Genomic DNA, 17,078 nt, shown 5'->3' on the forward strand with positions numbered 1-17,078 from the left:
TCAATCAGCTGCCTCCTGCACAACCCCACTGGGGATGTACTCGCAACCAAGGTACATGCCCTTGACCGGAATCAAACCCGGGACCCTTGAGTCCTCAGGCCGATGCTCTGTCCACTGAGCCAAACCAGTTAGGGCTATTACTACTTTTAAATAGATTTTTATTAAATTCATAGAGGTAGTGAGAGAGAGAAAGAGAAACATCAGTATGAGAGAATCATTGATCGGCTTCCTCCTGCATGCCCCCCCCCCCCCACGAGGATTAAACCTATAACCTGAGCATGTGCCCTTGACTGGAATTGAACCCAGGACCCTTCAGTCCTCAGGGAAATGCTCTATCCCTTGAATCAATACAGCTAGGGCTTTTATTTTTTATTAAAAAATACTTATGGATTTTAGATAGGAAGGTACAGGAAAAGTGAGAGGCAAACATCAATGATGAGAGACAATCATTCCTTGGTTGCCTTCTGGTTTCCTCACACTGGGGACCGATTCCGAACCCGGGGCTTGTGCCTGACGCAGAATGGAACCATGACCAAATCTTGTTCACACATTAAAGCTCAACCAATGAGCCATGCTTGCTTGGCCATTTGGCAATCTTTTAAACAAGGATTCATTCTTCCTCTGAAAATTAATGTTTTGTATTTATTTTTTGTGTATAATTTTAATAAATTAGGAAAGCTTTTTTTATACAACCCTTTTGGTTTAATGAGTATCATAAAATGGTTCTTATGGAACAATTGTACATGTTTAATGAAATTATAACTATCACTAAAGGCCTTTCTGTCTCCCATTATCACCAGAGTACATATAATCAGTGGAGAAGTGAGCTTGCAGAGGACCATTATAAAAGTGGAAAAGTCATTGACCAAATAGTCAATCACAATACACGTCAGGTTATTCTTATTGTGGAGAAGACACACCAAGGAAGTCAATGTGTCCAGTCTTTTCAGAAGTCTTTAAATTACACTGAACAAGAGAATATTCATACTGGGGAAGAGGCTTACAAATGGAATCCTTGTGGTAGAATCTCCAGTGAAATATTCAATATAAATAAAATGAAAAAAATCCATAATGGAGAAAAACCTTATAAATATAAAGATTCTGGTAGAACATCTAATTGGCCTTCAGGTTGTACTCTAAATCAGAGAATTCAGACTGGAGAGAAGCCTTATAAATGTAAAGCATGTGGCAAAGCCTTTAAATGTCATTCATCTCTTATTGTACATAAGGGAAGAATTCATACTATTGGAAAATTTTGCAAACTCGAAGAAAATGGAAAAGGCTTTAGTCAGTCCTCAAGATATACTCAACATCATAGAAATCAAACGGGAGAAAAGTCATATAAATGTTCAGAATGTGACAAAGCATTTACCCGGCGCTCAACCCTCAGTATTCATCTGAGAATTCACACTGGAGAGAAACCTTATGACTGTGGAGATTGTGGCAAAGCCTGGGGAAGCTCCTCAGACCTTACTAAGCATCAGAGAGTTCATACTGGAGAGAAGCCTTATAAATGTAGAGAATGTGACAAAGCCTTTAGATGGTCCTCAGATCTTACTAAGCATCAGAGAGTTCATACTGGAGAACAGCCTTATAAATGTAGAGAATGTGGCAAAGCCTTTACACTGTCCTTATACCTTAGTAGGCATCAGAGAGTTCATACCGGAGAGAAGCCTTATAAATGTAGAGTATGTGGCAAAGCCTTTACACTGTCCTTATACCTTACTAGGCATCAGAGACTTCACACTGGAGAGAAGCCTCATATATGTGGAGAATGTGGAAAATCCTTTAGATGGTTCTCACACCTTACTGCACATCAGAGAGTTCATACTGGAGTACAGCCTTATAAATGTAGAGAATGTGGCAAAGCCTTTAGATGGTCCTCAGACCTTACTTCGCATCAGAGAGTTCATACTGGAGAAAAGCCTTATAAATGTAGAGAATGTGGCAAAGTCTTTAGCCGGCCCTCAACCCTTAGTATTCATCAGAGACTTCATTCTGGAGAGAAGTTTTATAAATGTAATGAATGTGGCAAAGCCTTTACACAGTCCTCACACCTTACTTATCATCAGAGAATTCACACCGGAGAGGAGTCTTACAAATGTAGAGAATGTGGCAAAATCTTCAATGGAGCATCAGACCTTACTTATCAGAGACTTCACAGTGGAGAGAACCCTTATATATGCGAAGAATGTGGCAAAACCTTCAGTGTAGCATCAGACCTTCCTTATCAGAGCGTTCACACTGGAGAAAAGCCTTATAAATGTACTGAATGTGGCAAAGCCTTTAGCCAGTCCTCACACTTTACTTGTCATCAAAGAGTTCACACAGGAGAGAAGCCTTATAAATGTAGAGAATGTGGGAAAGCCTTTGGCAGCTCCTCGGGGCTTACTAGGCATCAGAGAGTTCATACTGGAGAGAAGCCTTATAAATGTGGAGAATGTGGCAAAGCCTTTAGATGGTCTGCAGATCTTATTCCTCATCAGAGAGTTCATACTGGAGAAAAACCTTATAAATGTAGAGAATGTGGCAAAGCCTTTAGAAGGTCCTCAGATCTTACTAATCATCATAGAGTTCACACTGGAGAGAAGCCTTATAAATGTAAAGAATGTGGCAAAGTCTTTACACTGTCATTATACCTGACTAGGCATGAAAGAGTTCATACTCAAGAGAAGCCTTACATATGTGGAGAATGTGGCAAAGCCTTTACACTGTACTCATACCTTACTAGGCATCAGAGACTTCATACTGGAGAGAAGCCTCATAAATGTGGAGAATGTGGCAAAGCCTTTAGATGGTCCTCACACCTTACTACACATCAGAGAGTTCATACTGGAGAAAAACTTTATAAATGTAGAGAATGTGGCGAAGTCTTTTGCCAGCCCTCAACCCTTAGCATTCATCAGAGACTTCATACTGAAGAGAAGCTTTATAAATGTAATGAATGTGGCAAAACTTTTACACAGTCCTCACACCTTACTTGTCATCAGAGAATTCACACTGGAGAGGAGTCTTATAAATGTAGAGAATGGCAAAATCTTCAGTGGAGCATCAGTCCTTACTTATCAGAGACTTCACAGTGGAGAGGACCCTTATATATGTAGAGAATGTGGCAAAATCTTCAGTGTAGCAGTGTACCTTATCATCAGAGTTACACAGGAGAGAAGCTTTATAAATGTAGAGAATGTGGCAAAGCCTTTGACAGCTCCTGAGGTTTTATTAGATATCAGAGAGTACACTGTAGAGAAGCCTTATAAATGTAGACAATGTGGCAAAGGCTTTACACAGTCCTCAATACTTACCATCAGAGAATTCACACCAGAGAGAAGCTTTACTAAGGTAGGTAATGTGGCAAAGCCCTTAGCCATTCCTTATCCTTTACTTCTCATCAGAGAGTTCACACCAGAGAGAAGCCTTATATATGTAGAGAATGTGGCAAATCCATTGGCAGTTCTTCAAAATTTACTGCACAGCAGAGAGATCATACTGGAGAGAAGCCTTATAAATGTAGAAAGTGTGACAAAGCTTTTATTTACTGTTCCTGCTGTACTATACAGCAGAGAGTTTATACTTGAGAGAAGTCTTAGAGATGTGTGGAGTTTCCTATGTCCTGGACCAGCAGTGAGAATTTACTGAACATCATAGAATTCATTCTGGAAAAAAGCCTTGTGAATGTGGGGGGAAAAAAAGTCTTGAAAAGTCATTCAGGTGTTATTGTACTTGAGTGACTTCCTAACAGGGGGAGACCTTACAAATGTAGAGAATAGGCTGGAGCCTTTACCCACAGCTCAAAATTTACTGAACATTAGAGATTTTATACTGGAGGAAACCTTACATTGTAGAAAACGTGAGAAAGCACTGGCTGGCATGTTTCAGTGGTTTAGCTTTGACCTGTGAACCACAAGGTTAGGGTGCAGCTCCTGGTCAGGGCACATGCCCTGGTGTGGACTAGATCTCCAGTGTGCGCATGCAGGAGCTAGCTGATCCATGATTCCCTCTTATCATTGATATTTCTATCACACAGTCTTCTCTCTGAAATCAATAAAAATATTGTTTGGAAAAAGAAAAGAAAATGTGAGGAAAGCTTTAGTCTGTGTTTATTCCTCCCTGTACATGAGAGATTATACTGGAGAGAAACCTTGCAAATGTAAAGAATGAGGTTAATCCTTTTCTTGTCAATGGAGTCTTATTTAACATCAGAGAATTCATTGTAAAAGAAAGCCTTACAAATGTGAAGAATGAGGCACAACTTTTAATTATCCTTCTCTTGCTTAACACAAGAGTACTCGTACTGGAGGGAACACCTATAAATGTACTGTGTGTGACTTTGATAAGCAGTGGGGTGCCCACACTGTGTTGCTCCTTGGTAGAGAGTCAACCCATGAACCGGGAAGTCAGTGCTCATTTCCCGATCAAGGCTCATGCCCTGTTTGTGGGCTAGATACCCAGTAGGGTTCGCGTAAGTGCAGTTGATCGATGATTTTGTGTTTTTGCTGTTTCTATCTCCCTTTCCCTTCTCTCTCAAATCCAATACCAGTGATGTTGTAGTACAAGGTAGGAGATGTTTCTTACCCTGGATGCAGAATTGCCATGAACTCTGCGTTGGAGAGAGGACACCTGTTTCCAATCTGCACTCCTAGCTGAACACAGAGAATTAATTTTATTCCTTTCATTTCCTATTTCATATTTCTCTCTGTGTTATGTGGTGTGTTTGTTCTCATTTTCTACCTAGCTGATACTCTCCTGCAGTGCGATAACAATGGCATCTAAACCTCTTCCTCTCACATCAGCCCTTCTGGCCCCTATAGCTTCTGTTCTGTAGTTTAGAATTTTATGAATGCAATAACATCAGCATTTGGCAGAATTTTGATATATATTCATGAAGTAGGAGGACCACCATTCATGTTTCATGCTGGATTCTAGATTTTGAATATGAATATTAATTTTTGAATTATAGCCCTGACCGGTTTGGCTCAGTGGATAGAGCGTCAGCCTGCGGACTGAAGGATCCCGGGTTCGATTCCGGTCAAGGGCATGTACCTTGGTTGCGGCCACATCCCCAGTGGGGGGTGTGCAGGAGGCAGCTGATCGATGTTTCTCTCTCATCGATGTTTCTAACTCTCTATCCCTCTCCCTTCCTCTCTGTAAAAAAAATCAATAAAAGTATATTAAAAAAAAAAATTTTTTTTTGAATTATAATAAATTGGCTTCTGTGTACTTTATGACTGGAATTATTTTCCTTGTCCTGGTTTTCATTGGTATCAGTGTACTGTAGCTGGTTTGGCTCAGTGTACAGAGCATCAGCCTGCGGACTGAACAGTTCCAGGTTCAATTCCGGCCAAGGACACGTGCCTGGATTGCGGGCTCAATCCCCAGTGTGGGGCATGCAGGAGGCAGCCAATCGATGATTCTCATCATTGATGTTGCTATCTCTCTTTCTTCCTCTCTGAAATCAATAAAGGAAAAACACAATTTGTCAGTGTTACCTCATTAACTTCTTTCTTGGGATGGACTCAGCCTGTGTTAAACAGGTTTTATTGTCAATTACTTGAATGTCGCTGGATATTGGTCATTCTTTCAATAGGAATCCCAGAGACCATGGCAGGTTTGCAGCTGAAAAATTTTATTATTTTGCATCAAAGTTATTATGTATATTGACAGCATGACTACAGTTATGTTCATAGGCATTAGTTGTCCCTGCAGTTTTTTTACAAGCCGTCACTAAGTTCCAGGGACAGCAGGTAAGCAGAGGTTGAAATGAAAGCCCCACATTCATTCCTTCTCCAGTATACTGTTGTAAATGTGTACAAGCTGGTAAATATCAATTCTTTTACATGGGCCATCCCTTAGGATCACACAATGATTAAAGAAACTAGATATTGGGTACTACTTCCTGACATTCCTATGGCCATTCATACATATAAGAATCTCCTGATATTTTGTGACTAGGTCTCTATCTGGACCAGGGGCTTTATGGTTTTGTTCTGTTCAGGACAAACTGTTGGATCCAGATCATTCATAGGAATTTGATGTCACCGAGACAATAGTTCCATTTTCTGGTACTATAGTGATGAATATTGAGGAGGTATATTGGTGCAAAATATACATAAGGTTTGTTTTTCACATGGTCATTAGGAGAATAGATGAAGCAGACATTGTTTCTAGGTTTAGATGGCCTTCTGTCTTCATTTTGTCCAGAAAGCATTTTTTTTCTGCTTTGGGTTGAAAAGCTCTAAGTCAGATATTTCAACATTTTTTATCTCATGGCACAAATGGAGTAATTACTGAAATTCAGAGGTCCACCAAAATATATATTTTTCCAATGTGTCACAAAAATGTCTGACTTTGATTCATGCACACCATACAGCTATTCCTGTGCTGCCTGTTGTCACTTATTTTAATTCGACCATCTATGGGTAATGTAGTCTGTGGTAGAGACTAAACAGCCAGGTGTTGCTTGTTCTAAAAAAGGTTGCAGCACACCGGTTTCCTTGTGTGACACTCCAGTTGATAATCACTGTTATAAATGTTCAATCCATCTTGTCTAATGAGTCATTTAAGACCACCTTTTCTGTGTTGACTTTTTTTCTGACAGATCTATCCATTGATGTCAATGGGAAGCTAAAGTCCCCTACTAGGACTTTATTAATTTTAAAATGCAAATAACTACACACCTATCAATAATCACAATATAAATGAGTTAACTGCTTCAACCAGAAAACACAGGGTAGCTGAATGGGTATGAGAACAATACCCATACTTATACTGTCTAAATGAGATCCATTTCAGATCAAAAGACACAAGATGAAAGTAAAGGATTGGGAAAAAGTTACTTCATCTCTACCTTTGGGCCCCAAAGAAACTACGCTGCAGAGAATTCTGCTCTAGTGAAAGCTCTAATTGAGGACTGTACATTTTATAGGCATGAAGATAACCATGCTCAGAGTTAGCTGACCCATGTGGAAGCGCCGCCTTTTAGTGAAGTCAGCAACGTAAACAGTTTTTCATTCCCCAGAAATTTGTTTTGGAAGGAAAAGTGGAAGGAGACATTCTACATTTTTATCAATGGCCCATTAATGAGATTATAGGGACTACTAACTTAATAATATTCATTTGACAATGTACTCCCAGAACACACAGACTTCAAAAACCACAACTTATTACCAGAATATATTTATCCATTGAAAAATACATTAATTAAAATTTGTCTCCCACATTGTTGGAAGGTACCTTATGTTATCAGGTGCCTATCCATGAATGGACATCTGTGTCTGTCTCTGACACTTCCCTCATCTAAAATAGAAGTCAGACTTTTCAAAAGTGAACAGTCCAAACATCATAAATAGACAGCCATCCAAAGACACTGGTGCGGCCTGTCAAATGAATGTTACTGCTAATAGTAGTAGTAATTAATAATAATAATAGGCTTCTGTGAAGCCTACATATACACTGAGTGGCCAGATTATTATGATCTCTGAATGCAAAATAATCTGGCCACTGTGTGTGTGTGTGTGTGTGTGTGTTTTAGAGGCCTGGTGCATGAATTCGTGCATGGGTGGGGTCTGGCCAGCCGGGCCAAGGGGAGGGGACATGGGCAGTTGGCTGGCCTTCCTGCTGGTCGAACTTCTGGTCAAGGGGGAAATTTGCATATTAGCCTTTTATTGTATAGGATATACACTGAGTGGCCAGATTATTACGCATTCAGAGATCATAATCTGGCCACTCAGTGTATGTATCACAGCTACTAATATTACTGATGGTGTATTATATGCCCTTAAACTATAAGAAATATAATACTAAACAATATATAATAAGTAAAACAAAACCCGAATCATAATAACTTATAAATTAAAACTATTGTGTCAGGCCAGTGTGGCTCAGTTATTGAGCATAGACTTAGAAACTGGGAGGTCAGAGTTCATTACAGATCTGCACATGCCAGGATTTCGGGCTCCATCCCAGGGAGAGGCATGCAGGAGACAGCTGACCCAGATTCTTGGTCATCATTCATGTTGCTCTCTCTCCCTCTCCTTTCCTCTCTGAAATCAATAAAAATCTATTTAAAGAGATTGCTTGTTATACTTAATAGAGGTCCATAAGACTTAACTGCCTCCAATTTACATTCTTTTCACTTTACAAAAAAAAAACCACAAAAAAAACTGGCCTTGACTGCCATTACAGTTTTTCTCCAACCCCAATGGTCCATTATTTATGGAGAAAAACACTAAGACTGAACCTTCCTAGAAATGAGCCTTCCCAGTTCCAGGGCACCTCATTATCCTACAAAAAGTTGGCTCCTCAATACTTCCTTTGGGTTGATTTATGTCCCAAAGGGAATGTGTGCATGAAAAGGGGACACATGCTAACTTAACAAGCTCACTGAAGGCCTGCATGTCAGCCTTTCAAAGTCAGAGACCTAAAGTAACCAGAAAGGGTGGTCTGAAATGAAAATCTTTTTAACTAAAAGCAGTTGTAGCAGGTACTCAGGTCCTAGGCAAGAATCTTCCCTAACAAGAGGGAATCCTTATCTAAGCCTGTCTATTTTCTTTTGCAGCCAGGATAAAATTCCTTTGGAATATCAGGGTAACTCCCCCTTTTCCAGAGCCCTCAGGACAGAACCAATGCACCAGCGGCTAACCAGAAACCCTCTCGTTGTTATATTAATTGTTCACTGTTAGGTAAGGTGTGTACACTTATTTAAAAGACATGTATTAATCATTTTACTTTTCATCCATTCCTACAGGTTTCCCCACTCGGCTCTCTCCCACCTCTCTAATCTCTCACCAATGGATTTCATATAACCCACTTCCATCTTATCTCTTTTTTTGTTGTTTTGTAAGGGGTGGCAGATGAGTGGTTGAGATTTTATTGCAGTGTAAGTGGGAGGGGATGCTAGAATGGGCTGTTAACCAAGGGAAAAGAAAAAGGGAAGGCAAGGAGCAGTTGAGGCCAGGGGCCTGGATGGTTGGATAGGAAGTAAGACACTGTATTCGGACTAGCCTAAATTAGGACTTTACATTTCCTGTGGTTATACTCTCCCATTCACTGACTCGACTTCTAATTTTTACTGAACCTTAATCCTCGCTGTTTTTACTTTTAAACCTTAAATTGCTCCATTAAAGACTTTTACTTTTTTCCCCAAACAGAGCAACCAACTTGGTGGCCTTCCAGAAAAACAGTCAGGAGAGAGACATGCTCTGCATCTGCTCTTAATTATAATGTGTAAAATAAGGTGCACAACTGCTGTTCTCTGGAACATGATCTCCATTTGTTGAAATTTTGCTTCCAGTCACTTGTGGACAGTTTGGCTCAAATCCACAAAAATTCTTCATAGTTTTGAATGTTTCTTATGTTGACGACAGGAAGATGTTAAGATATAAATGTTGTAGTGTAACCCCCATCTTACAAAGGACGCCTCAAAAAGAGGTCGAATTATGGAGTCATTTATTAAAAGCCGGCGGTATACAAGGGAGCAAAAGCGCTCCAGACCTCGCAGCACCGAACAGCTTGCCACATCTGGCTTATATTGACAGAATATCACAAAGGTATTGATTATATCGTTGGGTCTGGAATGAGGAACCTGTTTCACGAAAAAGCATTTTTACAGAAGAGCAACTTAGTTATCTAAAGTATCTACGAATCACTGCATCAACAGAAACGCATTATCTGGGACCACCTGGACAATTTAGAATAATTGTGCTGTCTAGATTCTGAGATCACTGAGTCAACCGAAACTCAGTTATCTGTAGCTGCTGAGACAGTTTAGGAACACTATCTGTCCTGGGTCCCAGAGGAATGTGCTTCGATGACCAGTGAGATCACAATCAATGGGATATTCAAACCGCCATCAAGGGAGTATTCAATCATACATAAGTTCAGAAAATCGAAATAACTTTTAAATGAGTACAGAACCCAAAACAGCAAGGTTAAAATATTAAACAGGCCGAAACCGGTTTGGCTCAGTGGATAGAGCGTCGGCCTGCGGACTGAGGGGTCCCAGGTTCGATTCCGGTCAGGGGCATGTACCTTGGTTGTGGGCACATCCCCAGTAGGGGGCGTGCAGGAGGCAGCTGATTGATGTTTCTCTCTCATCGATGTTTCTAGCTCTCTATCCCTCTCCCTTCCTCTCTGTGAAATATCAATAAAATATATTTAAAAAAAATATATTAAACAGCAATTTTTACCCAAGTATGGTTGCTACCATACTGCATAAGGAATTGGGCAATGTATTTCACCGAGAGTTAAACATCAGTCAATATCCATCTGAGAGAAACCTTAAACGTATAATGTGTGTGGGAAAGACCTTATCCAAAATTGCATCCACGAAGTGTCCCGTTATGATTTTGGAAAGCAATGTTACAAATGACAGGAGTGATGATTGTCCGGAGGAAAACGGAAGGCCTCCCTTTTTCTTTGCTGTAAGCTTCCATTCGCTATGAAAAGCACCTGGTAATTACCCACAGAGATGGCTGACTTCCTTAGTTCCAGCTGCCTCTCCTTCAATGGCAAGACAGAGGGGCTGAGAGAGCAGGCTGCCCTCCCCCCTCCCGCCTCCTCACTGAGATTTTAAGGACTCAGGGGAAATTGGAGGCAGGAATTTTCTGGTTTCAAACCCAATCTGCCTCACTTTTGAATTCTCTGTAACTTTACTCTGAGAATGTTACCGGCTTTGTGAAGATCCTGGTAAAAAGACCTCCCTGGGATACCTGCAACTTAAGTGTTACCAGGTGACTGGAAAATGCACACAGGAGTACTCGGAAATTCAGGAAAACCCCTTTATTTTCAGATGTCCTAATACAGTGACTCAGCGATCAGTTCTCCAAATCCTGAGTGAGACAATATGGAGGAAGCCTTCCTTTTATATCAGGCTTCCAGACCTGTCGAGGCCTTGCAGCCTGGCCCCCACATGTCTTATTTCCCCTTTATCCTCCCTTCTTGGTCCTCAAGCTGATTTTCAGCCTTGGGGATTCAACAGAAAACTCAATGCTGGGGTAGGGTGTTCGGTAGCTCGAGTCTTTTCCATCTTCATTACCCAAGGGATTGTAATGGCAGTCCAGAGATCTGGTATGGAGGAATATCTGGGGCTTCTCTGTCAGCTGTTCTAAAACTGTTGGCTTTCTTAGGGGACGGGAGAGGGAGTCTATACAGGTTTCTTCATTTCCCGCTTCAGAGCAGTCAGAGTGGTGAGAAGCACGTCCATAGAATTATTTTCGTTGCTACTTCATGACTGTAATTTTGCTACTGTTATGAATCGTAACGTAAATATCTGTGTTTTCCGATGGTCTTAGGCGACCCTGCTAGCGGTCCCACAGGTTGAGAACCGCTGCTGTAGAGCCTAAAACCATCGGAAAACACAGATAGTTATATTACGATTCATAACAGTAGCAAAATTACAGTTATGAAGTAGCAACGAAAATAATTTTATGGTTAGGGGTCACCACAATATGAGGAACTGTATTAAAGGGTCGCGGCATTAGAAAGGTTGAGAACCACTGGTCTAACGGCTTAACACATCCCCTCAAGGATCTTGGCTCTGAATTCTTTCAGAGAAAAGGGGTGCAGGGTCTTTTCTGTAACTGCTTCATGCTGGGGAGGGACGAAGGTTTCTTTCAGAGCCAAGAGATCCTTGCTCTCTGTCAGAGGGATGGAAGGAGGTGGGCCTTGCAGCTCCACCCATGTCAATTAGCATGGGGAAGTAAGGTTACTATTTAAACTATGCTTGCCCTGACCTGTTTAGCTCAGTGGATAGAGCGTTGGCTTGCGGACTCAAGGGTCCCAGGTTCGATTCCGGTCAAGGGCATGTACCTTGGTTGCGGGCACATCCCTAGTAGGGGGTGTGCAGGAGGCAGCTGATCGATGTTTCTCTCTCATTGATGTTTCTATCTCTCTATCCCTCTCCCTTCCTCTCTGTAAAAAATCAATAAAATATATTTTAAAAAAATAAAAATAGCCAAAATTGGTTTGGCTCAGTGGATAGAGCGTCGGCCTGCGGACTGAAAGGTCCCGGGTTCGATTCCGGTCAAGGGCACGTACCTTGGTTGTGGGCACATCCCCAGTAGGAGGTGTGCGGGAGGCAGCTGATCGATGTTTCTCTCTCATCGATGTTTCTAGCTCTCTATCCCTCTCCTCTCTCTTCCTCTCTGTAAAAAATCAATAAAATATATTAAAAAAAATAAAAATAAAAATAAAATAAAAATAAAAATAAACTATGCTGTAAGCCCCCAAAGTTGCCCCACTATTTTCCTTCTCATTCCCCCTCTTGTTCATTATCTTCCCCAAGGGGGTCGTAATCTTAGTTCAGAGTAGCAAGGGCAGAGAAGTTCTCCCGGTACCAGTCTGGGGTTCTGGCGAAAACGGTTAAGAAAATGAAAACAGTGATTATGCAGAAAAACCAAAGTCAGGCCGGTCAGCCAGATCCACAGTCTTCTTGAAGATGATCCGCAGGGGGTGGTTCAGGTCAGAGGTCACCTTGCACTCTTGGATGCTGATTGTCCAGCTGGTGAGCAGCTTTCACCCGGGAGTGGTGGATCCCGGTGTTCAGTCCTGCAACGCTGAGAGCTGAGGGGGTGGTTAGTACGACTGGATGAGGTCCCTTCCAGGCTGGCTTAAGGGGTTCCTTTTCCCAATCTTTTACCCAAACCTGTTCCCCAGGCTTGTGTGGGTGCACAGCTGTTCTTAGAGAGATGGACAATCGATCAGTAACCCATCTGTGGACTTCAAGGATCGTTTTCCAAGTTCTGGTAGCTGTTTCTGAATTTCTAAGTTCCCTACTTCCCCCAAGTATCCCTTTGGCAAATTAAGGGTGGTAAGGTCTGCCATATAGAATCTCAAGTGGAGAGAACCCTACCGTGGCCTTCAGGGCCCAGCATACCCGCAGGTCCACTTAATCCCTAAAGCAATGGGGCTTGTGACCTGGCAGAAACAAACTATGTTACAAAATTTAGTATCATTGAGCAATCAGAACCACAAGAATTACAACAAATGGTCTGGTGGAAGGGAAAAGAAAACATTTCAGTCCTAATAATTTCCTATTGAAATAGAATTTTTCTCCTTAAAATCACCCCCCATTTTTTAAAAAATATATTTTATTAATTTTTTACAGAGAGGTATAGAGAGTTAGAAACATCGATGAGAGAGAAACATAGATCAGCTGCCTCCTGCACACCTCACACCGGGGATGTGCCCACAACCAAGGTACATGCCCTTGACCGGAATCGAACCTGGGACCCTTCAGTCCACAGGCCGACGCTCTATCCACTGAGCCAAACCGGTCAGGGCCACCCCCATTTTTATTAAAGAGCCAAATTAAGACCAATTTGCCGAAACCGGTTTGGCTCAGTGGATAGAGCGTCGGCCTGCGGACTGAAGGGTCCCAGGTTCGATTCTGGTGAAGGGCATGTACCTTGGTTGCGGGCACATCCCCAGTAGGGGGTGTGCAGGAGGCAGCTGATCGATGTTTCTCTCTCATCGATGTTTCTAACTCTCTATCCCTCTCTCTTCCTCTCTGTAAAAAATCAATAAAATATATTTTAAAAAAAAGATCAATTTATCTATTGCATTAAGTCTAGTTTCAATTTGGCCTGATTGTTTGCATAGTCACAACAAGAATAGTAACTGACTGCCTTTGTCAGAATTTCATGATTGCGTCTTGATGTGCCCTTCAGGGCAGAGAAGCCAAGCCATCCAGCTGCCATCAGGCCTGTCTGCAATATCTGCTGGGTTAGGTGAATTCCTCACTGAGATCTGTACCTGCACCCAGGCCCACCCCCTAGGCTTGAAGGCCCATCTTAGCAGCCCTCCTACTTACTGGTCAGCCTGGGCTACAGTGCATGGGGGCGTTCAGCAGGGATGCAGAGGTATACTCGCTGCTCCCCTTTCACTCGGACCAACTGCCAGCGATGGCAAGGTATGGGCCTGATGCTCGAGTGCCATCCATCCTCAGGGCCACCAAGCTGGTATCTTTTACAAAATTGCCAGATGTTGCTTATTCTAAAAATTCTTGCAGCACACCAGTTTGCCTGTGTGACAATACGGTTGAAAATCACAATCCATCTCGTCTAATGTGTCATTTAAGACCACTTTTTCCTTATTGATTTCTGTCTAGAAGATGTATCCATTGATGTCAATGGGAAGCTAAAGTCCCTTACTATGAATGTATTAATTTTAAAATGTCAAAAGCTATACACCTCTCAATAATCACTTAAAATATAAATGGATTAAATGCTTCAACCAGAAGACACAGGGTAGCTGAATGGTTAGGAAAATGAAATCCATACATATGCTGTCTAAATGAGAACCACTTAGATCAAAAGACAAAGCATGCCGAAACCGGTTTGGCTCAGTGGATAGAGCGTCAGCCTGCGGACTGAAAGGTCCCAGGTTCGATTCCGGTCAAGGGCATGTACCTTGGTTGTAGGCACGTCCCCAGTGGGGGGTGTGCAGGAGGCAGCTGATTGATGTTTCTCTCTCATCGATGTTTCTAACTCTCTATCCCTCTCCCTTCCTCTCTGTAAAAAATCAATAAAATGTATTTAAAAAAAAACAACAAAAAAACCCCACAAAAGACAAAGCATGAGCCCGAACCAGTTTGGCTCAGTGGATAGAGCATCGGACTACAGACTCAAGGGTCACAGGTTTGATTCCGGACAATGGCATGTACCTTGGTTGTGGGCATATCCCCAGTAGGGGGTGTGCAGGAGGCAGCTGATTGATGTTTCTCATCGATGTTTCTAACTCTCACTCTCCCTTCCGCTCTGTAAAAAATCAATAAAATATATTTAAAAAAAAGACACAGCATGAAATTAAAGGGCTGGAAAAGAGTTATTTCATCTCTACCTTTGGGTCCCAAAGATCCTTTTCTACAGAGAATTTTGCTGTAGTGAGAGATGTAATTGTGGACTGTGTACATTTAATAGGTATGAGAGTAAGCGTGCTCAGAGGTAGCTGACCCATATGGAAATCCTGACTCTTAAAGAAGTCAGCATGTGAACAGTTTTTTAATACCCAGAAAGTTTTAGAAGGAGCTGGAGCAGGTCAGAGCAGGCCTGCTGGGAATGTCAGGTAAAGATGGCTCTCTTTTATGTGAACCACTTAATTGATGGCTTTACATTCTGTTTCTAAAATTTGGAAATCCAATAAAGGAAAAAACTGTGCCCTTGGAGGGGAAAACCAGTGATTTCATGGAAATGAAAATATTAAAATGCCAGGATTGCAATACTAATGTCAGACAAATATAGCCTTTAGAAGAGAGGCCATAAGGGAAGGATACTTCAGAATCATAAAGGGATCAGTTTTTGCATACAAAGTACCTGAGTACATGAAGCAAATATTGGTGGACATGGCGGCAGAGACTGATCTGTTTTAATTGTTTTTTATTTTTATTTATTTTTTAAAAATATATTTTTATTGACTTTTTACAGAGAGAAAGGGAGAGGGATAGAGAGTTAGAAACATCGATGAGAGAGAAACATCAATCAGCTGCCTCCTGTACGCCCCTCACTGGGGATCGAACCCGCAACCAAGGTACATGCCCTCCACCGGAATCGAACCCGGGACCTTTCAGTACATGGTCCGACGCTCTATCCACTGAGCCAAACCAATCAGGGCTCATTGTTTTTTGGGATGTTGATTTGTAGGACTTTGTGAAATACGGGTATTAGATGCTTCAAGATGTGTGACTTGAAATCACGTTTTCCCACCATATAGACCAGCCGTGGGCAAACTACGGCCCGCGGGCCGTATCCGGCCTGTTCGGCTGTTCTATCCGGCCCGTGGAGCTGAAAGAGCGGAGGGTTCTCTTGCTCTCCCCTCCGCTCCTTCACCAGCAGCAGTGTTAACATGGCAACGTCGGGAAACACGGCCACAGCTCCTTCTTCTGAGTGGGCGGATTTATATCCCCCATTCAGTAGAAGGAACAACCTCTCAGTCTTCCAGAGGCTCCTTGTAATGCCCGCGGACGCGTCCCCCGACATCACCCTGGGAATGTGTAGACACGTTATCGTGGTGATGTAGGGAGACACGCCCCTGGAGAGCACAGTATCAGAGCATTAGCTAAAAAGGAGACCAACAACACTGTTCCCACTGAAGCTGATGTTTTAAAGACCAAAAACCTTTCAACCCAGTCTACATTGCCATCTACATCTACGTCCCGGGCATAATTTGGAAGTTGCACTAAAGAAAATGTTTAATTTACTGTTTACACATTTTGTTCTTTTCTATTTGTTTTAGTTTTAAATTATTTTATTATATTTAAGTTTAATTTGAAAGGCTTTTGTACCTTTCCTTTGTTAGGCAATTTTATTTTGCCTTTGCCCTCTTCAATATAAGGTATGTTATTGTGCTATGATTCCTCCATTTTTTGAAGTTTCAAATTATAATAATTAGTGTTTACATTCTTCTTGTTAAAATGTTTGAAATGAATAAAACTATTGAAATAAAAAAAAAAGACCATACCCTTTCATGTAATGATGTTTACTTTGAATTTACATTAGTTCACACAAACACTCCATCCATGCTTTTGTTCCGGCCCTCCGGTCCAGTTTAAGAACCCATTGTGGCCCTCGAGTCAAAAAGTTTGCCCACCCCTGTTATAGACTATTTTCACTCATGGAGAGTCCTTGAATGCACAGAGCATTAATTTTAATGACAACTACTTTATTTCAACCTTTATTTCCAGATTCCTCCTCCCCTCTTAATGCTTTTGCCACAGCTGCCATTTACTCGCTAGCACCCTAATAAAAGAACAGCCCCCTCTGTCTGGGGAGCCTTGTGCCATCAAAAGTCACCTGGCCCTTTCCTCCCTTTAAAGAAGTAAAATAAACGCCCTCTCTCTGCTCCTGTCTCTTCTCTCCCTTGTGAATCCTTTCACAGCCAGCCTTAGAGGCAAACACACTGCTGTGCTAACTCCAACCAGGAACGGCTGACAACTTTGGGAGCTGGGTGCAGGGACCCGGGCTGCCCACTTGCTCCTGCCCCGCCCTCCCTCCCTCTGTCCCTCCATCCATCCCTGCACGGGCCTGGCCGCCTGGCTCGGCCCCTCCCCCAAGGCGGGATCTAGCAGCTCAGGCTCTGGCCCCGCC

At 42.1% G+C, this 17,078-nt stretch overlaps 1 protein-coding gene across 6 annotated transcripts in view; it reads left to right on the top strand.

Annotated features, from left to right (window-relative positions):
- LOC308234970 (uncharacterized protein) overlaps positions 1–4,956 on the top strand; it is a 44,192-nt gene extending 39,236 nt beyond the window's left edge. For all 6 annotated transcript variants that reach the window (XM_080643505.1, XM_080643504.1, XM_080643502.1 and 3 more), the window contains one exon: positions 801–4,956. In XM_080643505.1, the coding sequence (XP_080499631.1) occupies positions 801–3,104 (2,304 nt within the window). In that variant the 3' untranslated portion in view covers positions 3,105–4,956. The remainder of the gene's footprint in view (positions 1–800) is intronic.
- Positions 4,957–17,078: the final 12,122 nt, after the last annotated feature.

This window comes from Plecotus auritus, assembly GCF_963455305.1.
Source record: "Plecotus auritus genome assembly, chromosome: 10".
NCBI lineage: Eukaryota > Metazoa > Chordata > Mammalia > Chiroptera > Vespertilionidae > Plecotus > Plecotus auritus.